This window comes from Lactuca saligna, chromosome 2 (genome assembly GCF_052625555.1).
Source record: "Lactuca saligna cultivar CGN05327 chromosome 2, ASM5262555v1, whole genome shotgun sequence".
Taxonomy (NCBI): domain Eukaryota; kingdom Viridiplantae; phylum Streptophyta; class Magnoliopsida; order Asterales; family Asteraceae; genus Lactuca; species Lactuca saligna.
The window spans coordinates 155,059,467-155,072,021 of record NC_136418.1 but is presented as its reverse complement, the minus strand read 5'-3'; the positions used below and the strand labels follow the sequence as shown (position 1 = coordinate 155,072,021).

At 34.3% G+C, this 12,555-nt stretch overlaps 2 protein-coding genes across 3 annotated transcripts; one reads left to right on the top strand and one right to left on the bottom strand.

Moving 5' to 3' along the window:
- Nucleotides 1-1,188: 1,188 nt before the first annotated feature.
- On the top strand, nucleotides 1,189-2,683 carry LOC145029237 (proteasome assembly chaperone-like protein). Its single transcript, XM_078977834.1, has 7 exons — nucleotides 1,189-1,329; nucleotides 1,631-1,678; nucleotides 1,759-1,805; nucleotides 1,906-1,972; nucleotides 2,065-2,108; nucleotides 2,256-2,313; nucleotides 2,394-2,683. Exons 1-7 carry the CDS (start codon nucleotides 1,267-1,269, stop codon nucleotides 2,442-2,444), a joined length of 378 nt encoding a protein of 125 aa, XP_078833960.1. The 5' UTR covers nucleotides 1,189-1,266; the 3' UTR covers nucleotides 2,445-2,683.
- A 586-nt stretch (nucleotides 2,684-3,269) lies between these two features.
- Nucleotides 3,270-8,404, bottom strand: LOC145032240 (Protein kinase superfamily protein). Of its 2 annotated transcripts, none has more exons than XM_078980989.1 (18): nucleotides 8,276-8,404; nucleotides 6,897-7,436; nucleotides 6,412-6,791; nucleotides 6,273-6,317; nucleotides 6,105-6,186; nucleotides 5,955-6,023; nucleotides 5,719-5,889; nucleotides 5,576-5,641; nucleotides 5,435-5,503; nucleotides 5,132-5,343; nucleotides 4,801-5,046; nucleotides 4,637-4,713; nucleotides 4,482-4,555; nucleotides 4,290-4,388; nucleotides 4,106-4,204; nucleotides 3,964-4,022; nucleotides 3,821-3,872; nucleotides 3,270-3,705 (listed from the first exon to the last, which is right to left on the bottom strand). In XM_078980989.1, the coding sequence occupies exons 2-18, from the start codon at nucleotides 7,059-7,061 to the stop codon at nucleotides 3,652-3,654; spliced, it is 2,019 nt and encodes a 672-aa protein (XP_078837115.1). In that variant the 5' UTR covers nucleotides 7,062-7,436; nucleotides 8,276-8,404; the 3' UTR covers nucleotides 3,270-3,651. The 2 variants fall into 2 exon arrangements, with proteins under 2 accessions (XP_078837115.1, XP_078837116.1); XM_078980990.1 differs by having other exon boundaries at nucleotides 4,482-4,552.
- Between the last annotated feature and the right edge of the window lie 4,151 nt (nucleotides 8,405-12,555).

Genomic DNA, 12,555 nt, shown 5'->3' with positions numbered 1-12,555 from the left:
TCACAACACTTAACCAATAACCTTTTGCTGTCATTTTTTTCATAGTCAGTTGATACCCATTGGCTACAACATAATTACAAAGCATGGATTTTAATTGTTTTGGGTTGGTGAACCTCATACCTAGAATTGGCAATTGCTTCTTCCAAGATATGTCTTCATTAAACATCGGTTTTCCTTTCACATCTGGGACATTTTCATCTTCAACATCTGGGACATTCTAATCTTCAACGTCTAGAACATTGTCATTTTCATCATCTTTTGGATCACCTTCTGTGGTATCCTCATTTCCATTTGCCTGACTTACTCCTTCATAGGTTACTCCTTCCATGTTGCTCTGTTGTGGACTCATGAAGTCGGTTAGGTCAATACATTTTTCCTATTCGATTGACATGTTTGACTTAACATAACAATTATCTTCATTTTCATTTTCCTTAGTTACGTGCATAGTAGTACCAAAATGGTCCACGTAAACAAGTAGTTGTACTCCACACCGATAAGCAATGTCTATAAATTATTGATATTGAAGTTCATTAGAAATCAAGGTTAAACCTTCTAGGATTTCTAAATCAAGTTAACAATAATAAAGTTTCTCACACTTCTCTTATGTGAATCGTTCAAGAAAACCCACAAATTCATTATTAGACCTACCAGCAAAATCGATATGCTCGAACACATAATGAACACCATCAGAATAGCAAAAAGGTTTGTTGATGAACACACCTTGGAAATGAATTTTGATTGAGAAGAATATAACCATCGATCTACGGTTACTACGGTGGGAGGAGGGGTTTCTTTAATGAGGATGAGGGGATTGTAGAAGGCAATAGGTTTATTTAAAACAAATTAAGATAAATGTAATACACGTGATCATTTCATTAAATGACCTGGAATCGATATTTTCCTTCGTGACATGTATATTACCTTTGAACCCGGTATCAAGTTACATAAGGGTACTTTAAAACAGAGAAATGTAAGTTCATTCCTTTAATGTGCCAAAAAAAAATAGTTTTGTGACCTTTCAAAATAAACCCGATAAGTTTTATGGGCTAATATGACATTTGCCCAAGACAAAAATGGTGCAAAACCTCTTACTCTTAGGGTCGATCCGTGTAGATAAATTTTTATTACAGACTAAATCTGAAGATTTGAATAATTCAGGGACTAAAACTGTAGTTTACTCTCTTCTTTTACAAGACACCAACTCGAATCAAAAGGAGCAATATCAAGTGATCAAGCTCTTGCCGTTTCCTTTGGTTAGTTGCTGCTATGGATGATGCTTCAAGTCCTTCTTTCCCTGTTCGCCACAAGGAATTCTCGATCGATATCAAGGTTGCTACTCTTTGTCAAATTCATACAATTATTTCTTTATCTTATCAATTTACGTTTCCCCTATTACTTAGACGCCCCTCTTTTTTGATTGACTGTACTATTATCTACTGAAGTTTGGAGATTTCCACTGAAAAATCATCAAAATTGATTTATCCTTTGTGTTTTTTTATCTTTTGCTAATACTATCTGAAGGACAAAGGTCGTATGATCGTTCATTACTATGCGCATTTCATGAAAGAAGACAATTTTGCTCGCACCCACCACCTGTTTGTTTTATTGCGTCTTTCAATTTTGTTCACAGGAAAGTAAGATCGATATAGTCATTTGTAGCCACGATGATCATATTTTGGTGAGTTATTGCTTGTATTACCTTTTCTCTTTTTTCTTTTCTTCCAAAATGTGCATTTACACTTTTGTTAACACTGCCAGGTTATCGCTACTCAAATTGGGACTATGGGAACTATAATGCATGCAAGGTAATAATCCTACCTTCAATGTATCTGTGATATTTGGAACTATAATGGGTTCTAAACTGACTGGTATTTGTGTACTTACTTCATCTTTCTTGTTTAATAGGAAGGAAGAAGGGATGCTGAATAATCCTACGTTCAATGTATCTGTGATATTTGGTAAACGAGATGAGGTTAGGTGCCTTATGATTTATGAAGTGGATACCACTATTCCTATTCATCATATTGACTTGATCACTGAAATGTTTTTGTTTAACCTGCACAGCCTATGCTAGTGGCATGTGCACGCCAGCTTATTGAACATATAAGGTCTGTTTTAACTTTCAGTACCATTTTAAAATGTAAAATCCGTTATAGTGATTAATCTCTTAGCATAAATTCAATAGTTTAGTGCCCAATTCTGACTTTAGCCCTTAATCTTTTGAGGTTTGTCTTATGATGTGTTATATTTTTCAGTAATTCTGGCTCTTCAAAACCGTTGACGCTTTCACTTGGTCTTAAGGACCATTCCATGGTAGCTTCTGAATTTGATTGGTTTTACCAGAGAATCTTCAACATTAGTTAGGGATTATAATATGTTGTTTCATGTTTCAGGAGACTCTTAAAGGAATTGTTTCGGCTGTGATTGAGAACAGATTGTGGTAATGATACTTGCTGGATGCTTCTGTAAACACAAGATAGACATCCACACTTACTGGATATATGTTTGATGAAATAGTAGCAATCTGGGCGTTCTTGATTCAGTTTTAGTTCTTACTTGGGATTTTGTGTAATTGGATATGGGATTTAGAAACTGTTAGGTCATTGTTTGGTATGCAGTAATATCGAAAAAAGAACATTATGGTTATTTACCACATGAAAATGGAATTTCATTTCATAGGTGAGGAATGAATTTTTTTTTTTTTTTTCATTCCTCAATGTAATGGATTGATATATTATGACTGTTTTAATTTAGATATTTATTATTAACTTATAACGGGCTATTAAAGTACACACACGTATTCTGTAGAAGCACTATTGTTCATATGCCTATGTATTAGGAATTAGGTATTCCTTTGTATTTGCTGTGTGTATAAATACCTATATAAGAAGTTGTATCAATATAGAAGATATTCACTTCAATTCTCAATTACTTATATCAACAATAACGATCTTTAATATTTGCAAATTTTCAATTGATTTTTTTTTTCCAAAACTAACAACGTATATTTTTTATTATTATTACCTTTCAAATTATTTATTTTTATAGACAATTCTTTAAGTAGTCAATAAACTTTTTTTAAGTATTTCACATGTACATAGTTTAGATTTCAAACAATAGTATACATATGTAAATATGATTTATTCAACCGAATATTCTTATTGATCAAAGTTTTTTTATAAAAAATAATAACATTTTGCTTATTTATCAAGTTTATTTTTTTTAGGTTTCTTATTATCCATAATAAACAATATGTCGGAGTCAGTTCATTCAATCAAAACCAGATAATAGGATGCCATGACATGAGGCATTCCATTACCTATCTCATTTTATTAATTTTAACCCTTTTGATTTCATTCCATTGTTCCAAACAAACCTTTAGTCTGGAATACTTATTTCAACCAGTTACCAAATCTGCATGAAGATAGGATCTAAAGTCTAAAAACCAAAGACAAAAAGTCTTGTTGGTCAACAGTCACTCTTCTCTTGTAGAGGACGAGACCCAACCCAACCCCAGCTTTCTGCATAACTTTCAACATGTTTTGGGGGAATTCATTTAATCTACCATAGTTCCCCTGGCCTTATATTCACAAAAAATTCAATATGTTACATGTTCCTTACAATTGCATCACCAACTCTTCATCATCATCATCATACTTCCTTAATGCTATTTTTCTTCACCAATTCACTCACTTTCTTTTCCAACTACAAAAGACACAACAAATGATAACTTATCACATTACTCCTTACAGGCTTCCACTGTCTATCAGATATCTAAATTAATGTTTAATAAAAAATTATTGTTAGAATGTAAACAAACCTGAGCATTTCTCATCTTCTGTCTTTGCAATTGCTCAACCAGACTCTCTATGCTGCAAATAAACAAACCGTTTCTTTAAATAAAAATGTCTCACATGCACCACAAATAAAATAATGGCTAATGCATCTTCATCGGCAACATACCTTTGTTGTAACTGGATCACCTGAGAATGCAGTTCTCTCTCCCTTAAAGTAGGAGGGGTCTGCATGTCATAATTCAATCCTTGATAAATATATTTTCACAAAAAAAATTAAATTATTGTTAATAGGTTTAGGGCTCCATTACTTGTGAAATATCCCCGTTTCCTGTCTCCACGTGCTCTGTCTGATTGCCTGAAGAACCAGAAGCTTGCTCCACAGACTTGATTAATCCGAGTATTTCTTCCTGAAAACAGAAACAAGTAAAATAAGCACAATCTAGCTAGAGGGTAAATTTGTAATTTGGGATGATAGAGTCAAACATGATTTACCCTTTGTGATGTGTTATGCTGCAACATGCTTTGTAAGGATGGAAGAAGAGAGGCAACTGGTACAGTTGAAGTTGGAGGACTAGGCATGCCACCTGGCGCCTGAAACTCAATGTTTACAAATTCATTGAATATTAAAAAAAAAATACAGTCCAATTGTGGATCAGTAAATAGTAAATAATTAATTATATATACCTTTGGGGTAAAATCTGCTTCAGTGACTTTAAAACGTCCCTTAAGTTGAACCACAGCTCCTGGTACATCTTCTACTGCACCAGACAACAAAGAAGCTAAAGTTAATATTAGGAAAGACAAACAAAGGGCAATTTAGTCATTTAAAGATATCTTACTCATATTGTTCTTATGAAGATGCTGTAATGGACCACTGTAATTTCGCTCAACTCGGAATCTCGGTTGGAGATGATCCCTTCATTTATTTATAAAATAGTTTAGAATTAATATAAATAAAATGAATGATCTTATTACCAGTGTATAAATTAATTAATATTAATACCTTTCACCATTGGCAACTAACTTATTAGGAGAAAGAACATTGTCAGGTAGTAATGAACCACTCATAAATTTTTTCGACCCAGTGATAGTAATTCTCTGTAAAGACTTTTTTACTACAACATTTTCGCTTGTTTCGGTTTCTTGGTCCTTAGTTTTTAATGGCAGCTTTACAGGGCTTAATGGATTCTCATCTTGTCCAGTTGGGCTAACAGTCGCCACGTCATCCTCACAGACATCAAAACATCCCCTGAATTCATGTAACACGTTTCTAAACTTCACATCATGTAATGAAAAATGTGAAATTTGGGTAATTAAATACATATGGATCTTACTCGAGTGCTTGAAGAGGCTCTATTGGAAATGATGCTAATGAATTCTCCAAAATAGGAATCTCATCACCTGTTTTAGCATCTGAATGATTATTATTATTATTATCTATCTCAGGGGGCAACTCTTCTGGTGGTAATGTAACACCATTGACTCCATTTTGTTGCTCTGTAGTTTTCGGGTCTTCTACATTTGAAATTTCATCCAAGTCATTGATCTGCCATAAAGGGTAATAACGTAAAAAAAAACAAGCATTTCATGATCAAATCTGATATTTCTTGTCTTGTCTTATATATTTGAACACATACAAGTGCAGCCTGATTCTTTAAATCCTCCAAGTTAAAGTTCCACGCGCTAATTCCTCGTATATACTCTTGCTGCATGATGTAAGAAATCAGAACAATAAATTGTAAACAGGATTAGATACTCTGTAAACATAGCAATTTCACCTGTGATAACTGTTCCTTATCTCCATATAAATCCTTGTTCTGTACAATAAGATCGGCTTCTTTGGCCTAAAAAAGAAAACAAATAAATAACTAGAAAGTAGAAACACGACTCATGAATTATAAAAGTCAAAGTTTGACATTACCTTTAGCATCCTAAACCGATCACCTAAGGGAGAAAGTCCATCAAGAATAGTACGTTCCAAATAATCAGCTGTTTTTGCATGTTTAAAGAAAGGATGCTTCAATAGCTTCTCAGAAGAGGGACGTTTCTTTGGGTCTTTCACTAAACAAGCAGCCACCATTTCTTTAAAAGACTGCAAAACATTACTAGTTTTAGCATTAATACAATAGTGGACTTAAAATTTAAGATGACACAAACCTTTGAAAATTTCTTGTCCCTTTCATAATCGAGACCCGGTGGTGCATTTTGCAGAGTCATAAGCAAAACCTAATTGGCGAAATCAAGTTAAAAATTTGTAATTTGGTAAATGAAAATAATGATTTCTAAAGAGATATTTAATGTAATTACTTTCATTGGTGGATACTTGGAAAAGGGTGCATGTCCATGAGCTAGCTCTAGTGCTGTGATTCCAAATGACCAGATGTCTGCTCTGTTAACATGAAATATACTTTTTTAATTCATTATATAATAAAAAAGATGGTGTGATAATAAATGAACAAATGAATCGCGACTTACTTGAAGTCGTATCCATGCAATTGCTGCATAACTTCAGGTGCCATCCTATGAAAATACGTAATAAATACTTAAAAAAAAAACAATACAAGTATAAAACAACTTCATTTAATACAAAAAAAAAAGACAAAAAAAAATATACCAACAAGGAGTTCCCACAAATGTATTTCTTGAACGTTGTCGATCACCAGCATCAAACATGCATGCAGAAACTCCAAAATCTGCTAACTTAATGGAACCATTATAATCAACTAATATGTTCCCTGCTTTCACATCCCTATGAATATGGCCATGAGCATGAAGATAAATCAAAGCTTTAAGAACCTCTCTCAACAATGTAGCAATAACAGGCTCTTCAAAACCTTCTGCAAAAGATGATTTCATTATGTGAAGACACGATCCCCCAGCCATATATGGCATAACAACCCACAGACTATGGCCTGTTGTGAAAGAGCAATATGCCCTTAATAAATTCGGATGATTGATCAAGCTCATTGTCTGTACTTCGCGTCGGATTCCATCCTAATTCAAACCAACAAGGACACTTTTGTCATTTCATACTTTCAAAGTGTGCATAACTAAATGGTAAAATATTAATTAAAAAAAAAAAAAAAAAAAAGAACATACCAGGTCATTATTACATTTTTCCAAATCAAGAACCTTTATCGCGACTATCTCATTCAATGGAACACAAAGTGCCCTATACACTGAAGCACTGACTCCTTCACCAACTTCCTCATATAGCTTGTAATCCTTTGCATCAAGGGGAAACTTCTTTTTTGGCACTTCCATAACTTTCCTAAATGACTAAATAAAAGGTTTTTTTTTTTTTCCTAAATAACTAAATATGATATATATATTTTTTTTACGAAAAGATACCTAAACATACATGGTGTACATCTCATTAATGTTAAAGTCCTTCCGACATGGTAACGTTGTTATTCTATCATATACAACTTCATCACTCCATTTACTTCATCAGGTTTTGTTTATGAAAGTCACTTATGTTCAAGCTTACTGCAGTAGTTGAATAGCCTTGCAATGTGAGCTGATAGTAGCTTACACAGGATAAAATGCAGGCTGATTGCATCTACAGTGTATAAGTTTTAGTAACTGATTGGGACTTATATTTCAAAGCACCAGGAATTGAAAACTGATACCACAAACCTGTAAGATTATGAACAGAAATTTGTTAATACAAACGAATGGAATATGGAAATGAAATTTATAAATAACTTATGATGCCAACCGGATACGTATAGTATACTGAGTATTGTGGTTTTGATTTGTAGTGTACATGGCAAAAAAGAAACTAGTTAAAAACATGCAGCATAAGTTCCTCTAAATCATACAAAATTAACTAATGATAAGCAAGCTAGGGCATCCACCCTATGGAATGTCACATCATCAAAGGTAATCTATGAATAATCGTAAAAAAATCCTATCATTAAGGTTCTTTTCACATTTCAAGTGCAAATGGCTCTATAAATCAGACAAAAAAAGGTGTAAAATGTTTCTATTTAAAATCTATGTAGCACAATTCAAATTCAAAAAATCAAAAGATTGATTCTCGATATATGATTTCATTTGACGAATAGAACAAAACGATAACCTTTTTTAGTCTTTTTATAGGTTTTTCCCCCAATTTTTAGCGACTTCAATGGACAAACATAAAGCTACATTTCTTTCGCGATGGACCGAAATTGCTAACAAGCTACAATCCATTGACTAATGTCAACCCTCGTCATCTAAGCAGCACAATTCGGCGATTAACCACAACAACGTCGAGATAAAAGTTAAAAATCGAAGTCTATGAGTTCAATTTTTATAAATTGGTGTCCCTTACCAGAAATTAAAACTAAACGACGTGAGCAACGATCTCAATCAAAAGAAGAAGAAGAAGAAAAAAAACCTTTAAGTTGATTCAGATATATGAACTGAAGAACATCAAAAAGAAAATCTATGAAAAACAGGAAGACGCAGGGAAAATGATGGATGGTACGAACCTAGGGATTTGAAGACAGAGGAAAGGCCCGTTCCGTACGAGACAACTCGCAACAAGAACTGAAATTTGACTAGACAAGTTCTTACAGAAGACCCAAATAATAGAAAAAGGCATATAAATAAGCAGAAGGAAACGACGTCGGATGGTTAGATAAAGTGATAAACCTTCGGCTAATCCGCCATCGACGGTACGTAAAAGGAGAAAAACAGGAACAGCTGTCGTTCAGGGGATTTAGAGATCGAATCTTTACCGTTCGTTTTTTTACAGATGGTAATGATTAACAAAATTACAAGTTTTGTCCTGTGTATGTTAAAATTTAGCTATTTGGTATAAAGTGTATGTTAAAATTTAGATATTTGGTATAAAATGTTTTGAAGTTGATTTTCAAAACCTTTTTTCAATGATAGGTTTGTGCTTGGTATTTTTTTTTAAAATTATTTTATCATTTTTCTATTATGTTTTTTTAATTTTTTGATTACGGAAAAAGTTTAAAAAATACAAAATAAAACAACCCCCTCCCTCTCTCTCTCTCTCTATATATATATATATATATATATATATATATATATATATATATATATATATATATATATATATATATATCTTCATTTGATTTTCACAAATAGAAAATATCACCATCACCACCACCAACTCGAGTTATGAACGCCACAATCACCACCGATCGGTACAACCACTTGCAGCCGAAAGATTTAACGGAGCATTACCATCTTGCCATCATTTGTTTTCAAATGTAACACCTTCTCGTTAGATCTGGAAAGATGAAGAAGGGTTCGGTTGGTGACAGTGGAGGTCTAATGACGGAGTATGTTTGAAACTCGCCACCGTTATTGTCGTCATTCAACGCATATTCCGGTGTCGCCCACTTCATCGCCACGACCACATATAAGAAACCCTAGCTCAAGATATCGCATTTTTAGAAACCCTAACTTCATTTTCTTCTCTCTTTAAATCTACCATTCTCTAACAACGAATATGAGCTACGAGATACCGAAACCCTAGCGTCGTCGCTCGTTTAGGGTTTTCCTACTTTGCCATATCCTTCGCCTTTCCAAATCTGAAGATGGTTGCGGTGATGTTACGATTTGATAAAACGAAGGGTTTGCTATCACTAGCAGCTTCGAAGAAATGTTTTCAGAACCGTCAAAGGGCCCGTACCATATGTTTGTTCTTGGAGCTACACATATGTTCGTTGTTGGAGCTCAGCCCACTCTTTTTCGTCTTTCCAGATCCAATTTCAAACTCGCCCATACCATCTGATTTCGTTAGGGTTTGAACTTGCCCAGACCTTCTATTTGTTCTTGATTTTAAGGTTGCAAATCAAGAAAAAATAGAATGTTTTATTTTTCAGATCTAGAAAAAAGTGTTCGAATCTATGAGTTTTAATTTGAAATTGTAGATTTAAAATTATCTTAGTGTTTTGTTATTCAGATATGGAAAATTTGCGTTGCAGTGGTGACCGATGTTGGCGACAGTGACCGACGGGGGTGGTGGTGGTGGCGGTGATCGACGACGGTATTGGCGGCGACGACCGAGGATGGTGGTAGTAGTGATAGGATTTACCAATTATGGTATGAGAGGGGGGGGGAGGGTGGATTAGGGGTAGGGTAGTATTTTTTTTTTGTAATTTTTGTAATAAAAAAAGAAAATTTAAAAACTAAATTAAAGGGAAAATTCATCATTTAAAAAAAATTCAAAACAAAATGTACCAAACTATAACAAAATGAAAGTTTTAGACCACTGCTTCAACTCCAAAACATTTTTGACCAAACATCTAAATTTTGACATACAACACGATATTAGGGCAGAGTAACAACTAAATACAATGCATATCCTTAAATTCGGCCAACATTACTTCTAGGTACAAAGTTTATCATAGGAAATCGGCCAACATAACATTTATGTGTAACCTTTTCCTAGTATATCGGGTAAATAACAATTAGGCATAATATCATTGCTTAAGACTAGGTAGAGTTTCTATTGACATATTATCCTATCGTTTCATGTTTTACATAAACTACTATATATTTACAAAAATATATTTTGATAAAGTAGTTTGATAAGCATGTATTCCCACTGTCAAATCTTTAAAACCCGTAAAAGTGAGGTCGTGAAATCACCATCGATGCCTGATATCGCTGATGTAGGGTTGATTCGGGCCTGGGACTCTAGGATCGACTTAGGATTGCAACATGTAACGCATGGTTATTGGTATGTATTTAACTTCTAAAGTATTCATTTTTGTAGAGAAACTTGACGAGTTGGTAGCCCCAACTCGTCGTGTAGAAATGTTATGGACCGCATGTTTTTAAGTGGTCAACTCGACGAGTTAGGAGACCTTCACTTGACGAGTTGTCTGGAAGAAATGAAACCCTAATTTCGGAGTTTTGTACCCTATTAAAACAACTTTAGCCCCATAAGTTGGCTTCATTTCCAGCCTACATTGTCCTAAACCCTAACCTCGAAACCCTAGGGCATCTTTGAAAAATTATGAGCCAGTCTTGAGTGTGTTGTGTATGTTTGGAGCCATTGGAAGAAAGGAGAACTTGGAGATACAAGAAGGAGCTGCTAGATCGAAAATCCTTGCTTCATTTTCAACATCCTTATGGTAAAAAGTCTCAATCTTGCCTTGTAGTTACTTAGATCCTCATCTTAGTGTTCTTTTGCTTGTTTTTGTCAAAAAGAAGTGGTCATTGGGAGTTGGATGTCCCATATGCACAAACCCTTTCAGATCTAGGGTCTTGAGGAGCTTTCATGGCATAAAGGTGCCAACTTTATGGCCCTAAGAGATCCATGCAACGTCTAAGCACTTTTTTTGGCCTATTAAGCTTCTTTTGGCCATGCATGTGAGTAAAGTTGAATACTTTACGTGACCTTTTAGCCTTTAAGGTCTAGATCTGTGCTCATGAGCTCTATCTTGAAGATATGGTGGTTTCTGGAATAAGACATAAGCCTTTTAAGATCAAGGTTTAAGCTTAATGCCTTTGGAGTGGTTCTTCATGGGTAAAGTTGGAAACTTTACCCTTCTAGACACATTATCAGTCTAGATTTGGAAGATAGAGCTTTGGTTTGAAGATTAGTGGCTTAATGCATTAAGTGGGTAGGCAGACTGATGAACTCGATGATTTCATAAGGGAACTCGACGAGTTGGGTTGGGATTGTCCCGATTTTGTTGAATAAGGAGGAACTCAACGAGTTTAAGGGAAACTCGACAAGTTGATTCGAAATATCGCGATTCTATGCTTGATGGAAACTCGACGAGTTGAGGCAACTCGGAGCATTGACTTTGACTTTGACTTTGGCCAAGTTTGACCATTTATAGGTTTTGAAGTATGGATCGATATCTAAGGAATTGTTTCTGTTTAGGGGTTGAGTAGAGCTGTTTCTCGGATCGAGGATTTATCATTTATCTTTCAGCATTCGATGTGAGTTTCCTTACCGGGTTTAGTGGGTCGAAGGCACCAAGGCTAGCCTATGTTTACATTGTGTTGTTAGTATGCTAGTTGTCTTCGTGACTCTTGCATGTGCTGTGTTTATATGTCTTTCCGGGGGAAATGACATAAAAGCCCTTAAGTTTTCACAAAAATGTTGGTTTTACCCTTGGACGTGTTTTATGTCCAGTAAAGCCTATTTTTTTTTTTAATTTTTTCATTTTTACACTTGTATCCGGTTTCTAGGTAACCTACCGATTACCTAATGCCAGTAAAGCCCTTAAATTTTTAAAAATGTTCGGATTTACCCTTAAGTTTTTCAAAAATGTTTGGATTTACCCTTACCTTGATTATTATTGTTGTTGTTGTTGTTGTTATTATTATTATTATTATTATTATTATTATTATTGTTATAATAATAATAATAATAATAATAATAATAATAATCAAGGAGTTTCCATGTGTCACTCTCTATGGGCCATGTCAATCGCAATCCGATCGAATCCGGTGTCAGGTGTACGCCACGTAATAGCGTGCACCACGCGCACACATAAAAGATTTTGAAAAATCTATATCTTATGTGTACGAGCTCCGATATTTACCCTCTCTATATCTATGTGATGATCTAAACTAGTACTACAACTTTCCTTTAGGTTGTTTTGACTAGTTTTGACTTTCATCCTTTTGCCTAACGAGGGTAAAAATAAATGATTTTACAAAAATCATATCTCTTTCTTACAGATCCCGTGTTCTACATTCTTTTTCCTAAAGTTCTTATCTTGAGGAGTACTATGATTCTCCTTTTATAACTTTAGACAATACTTAACCGATC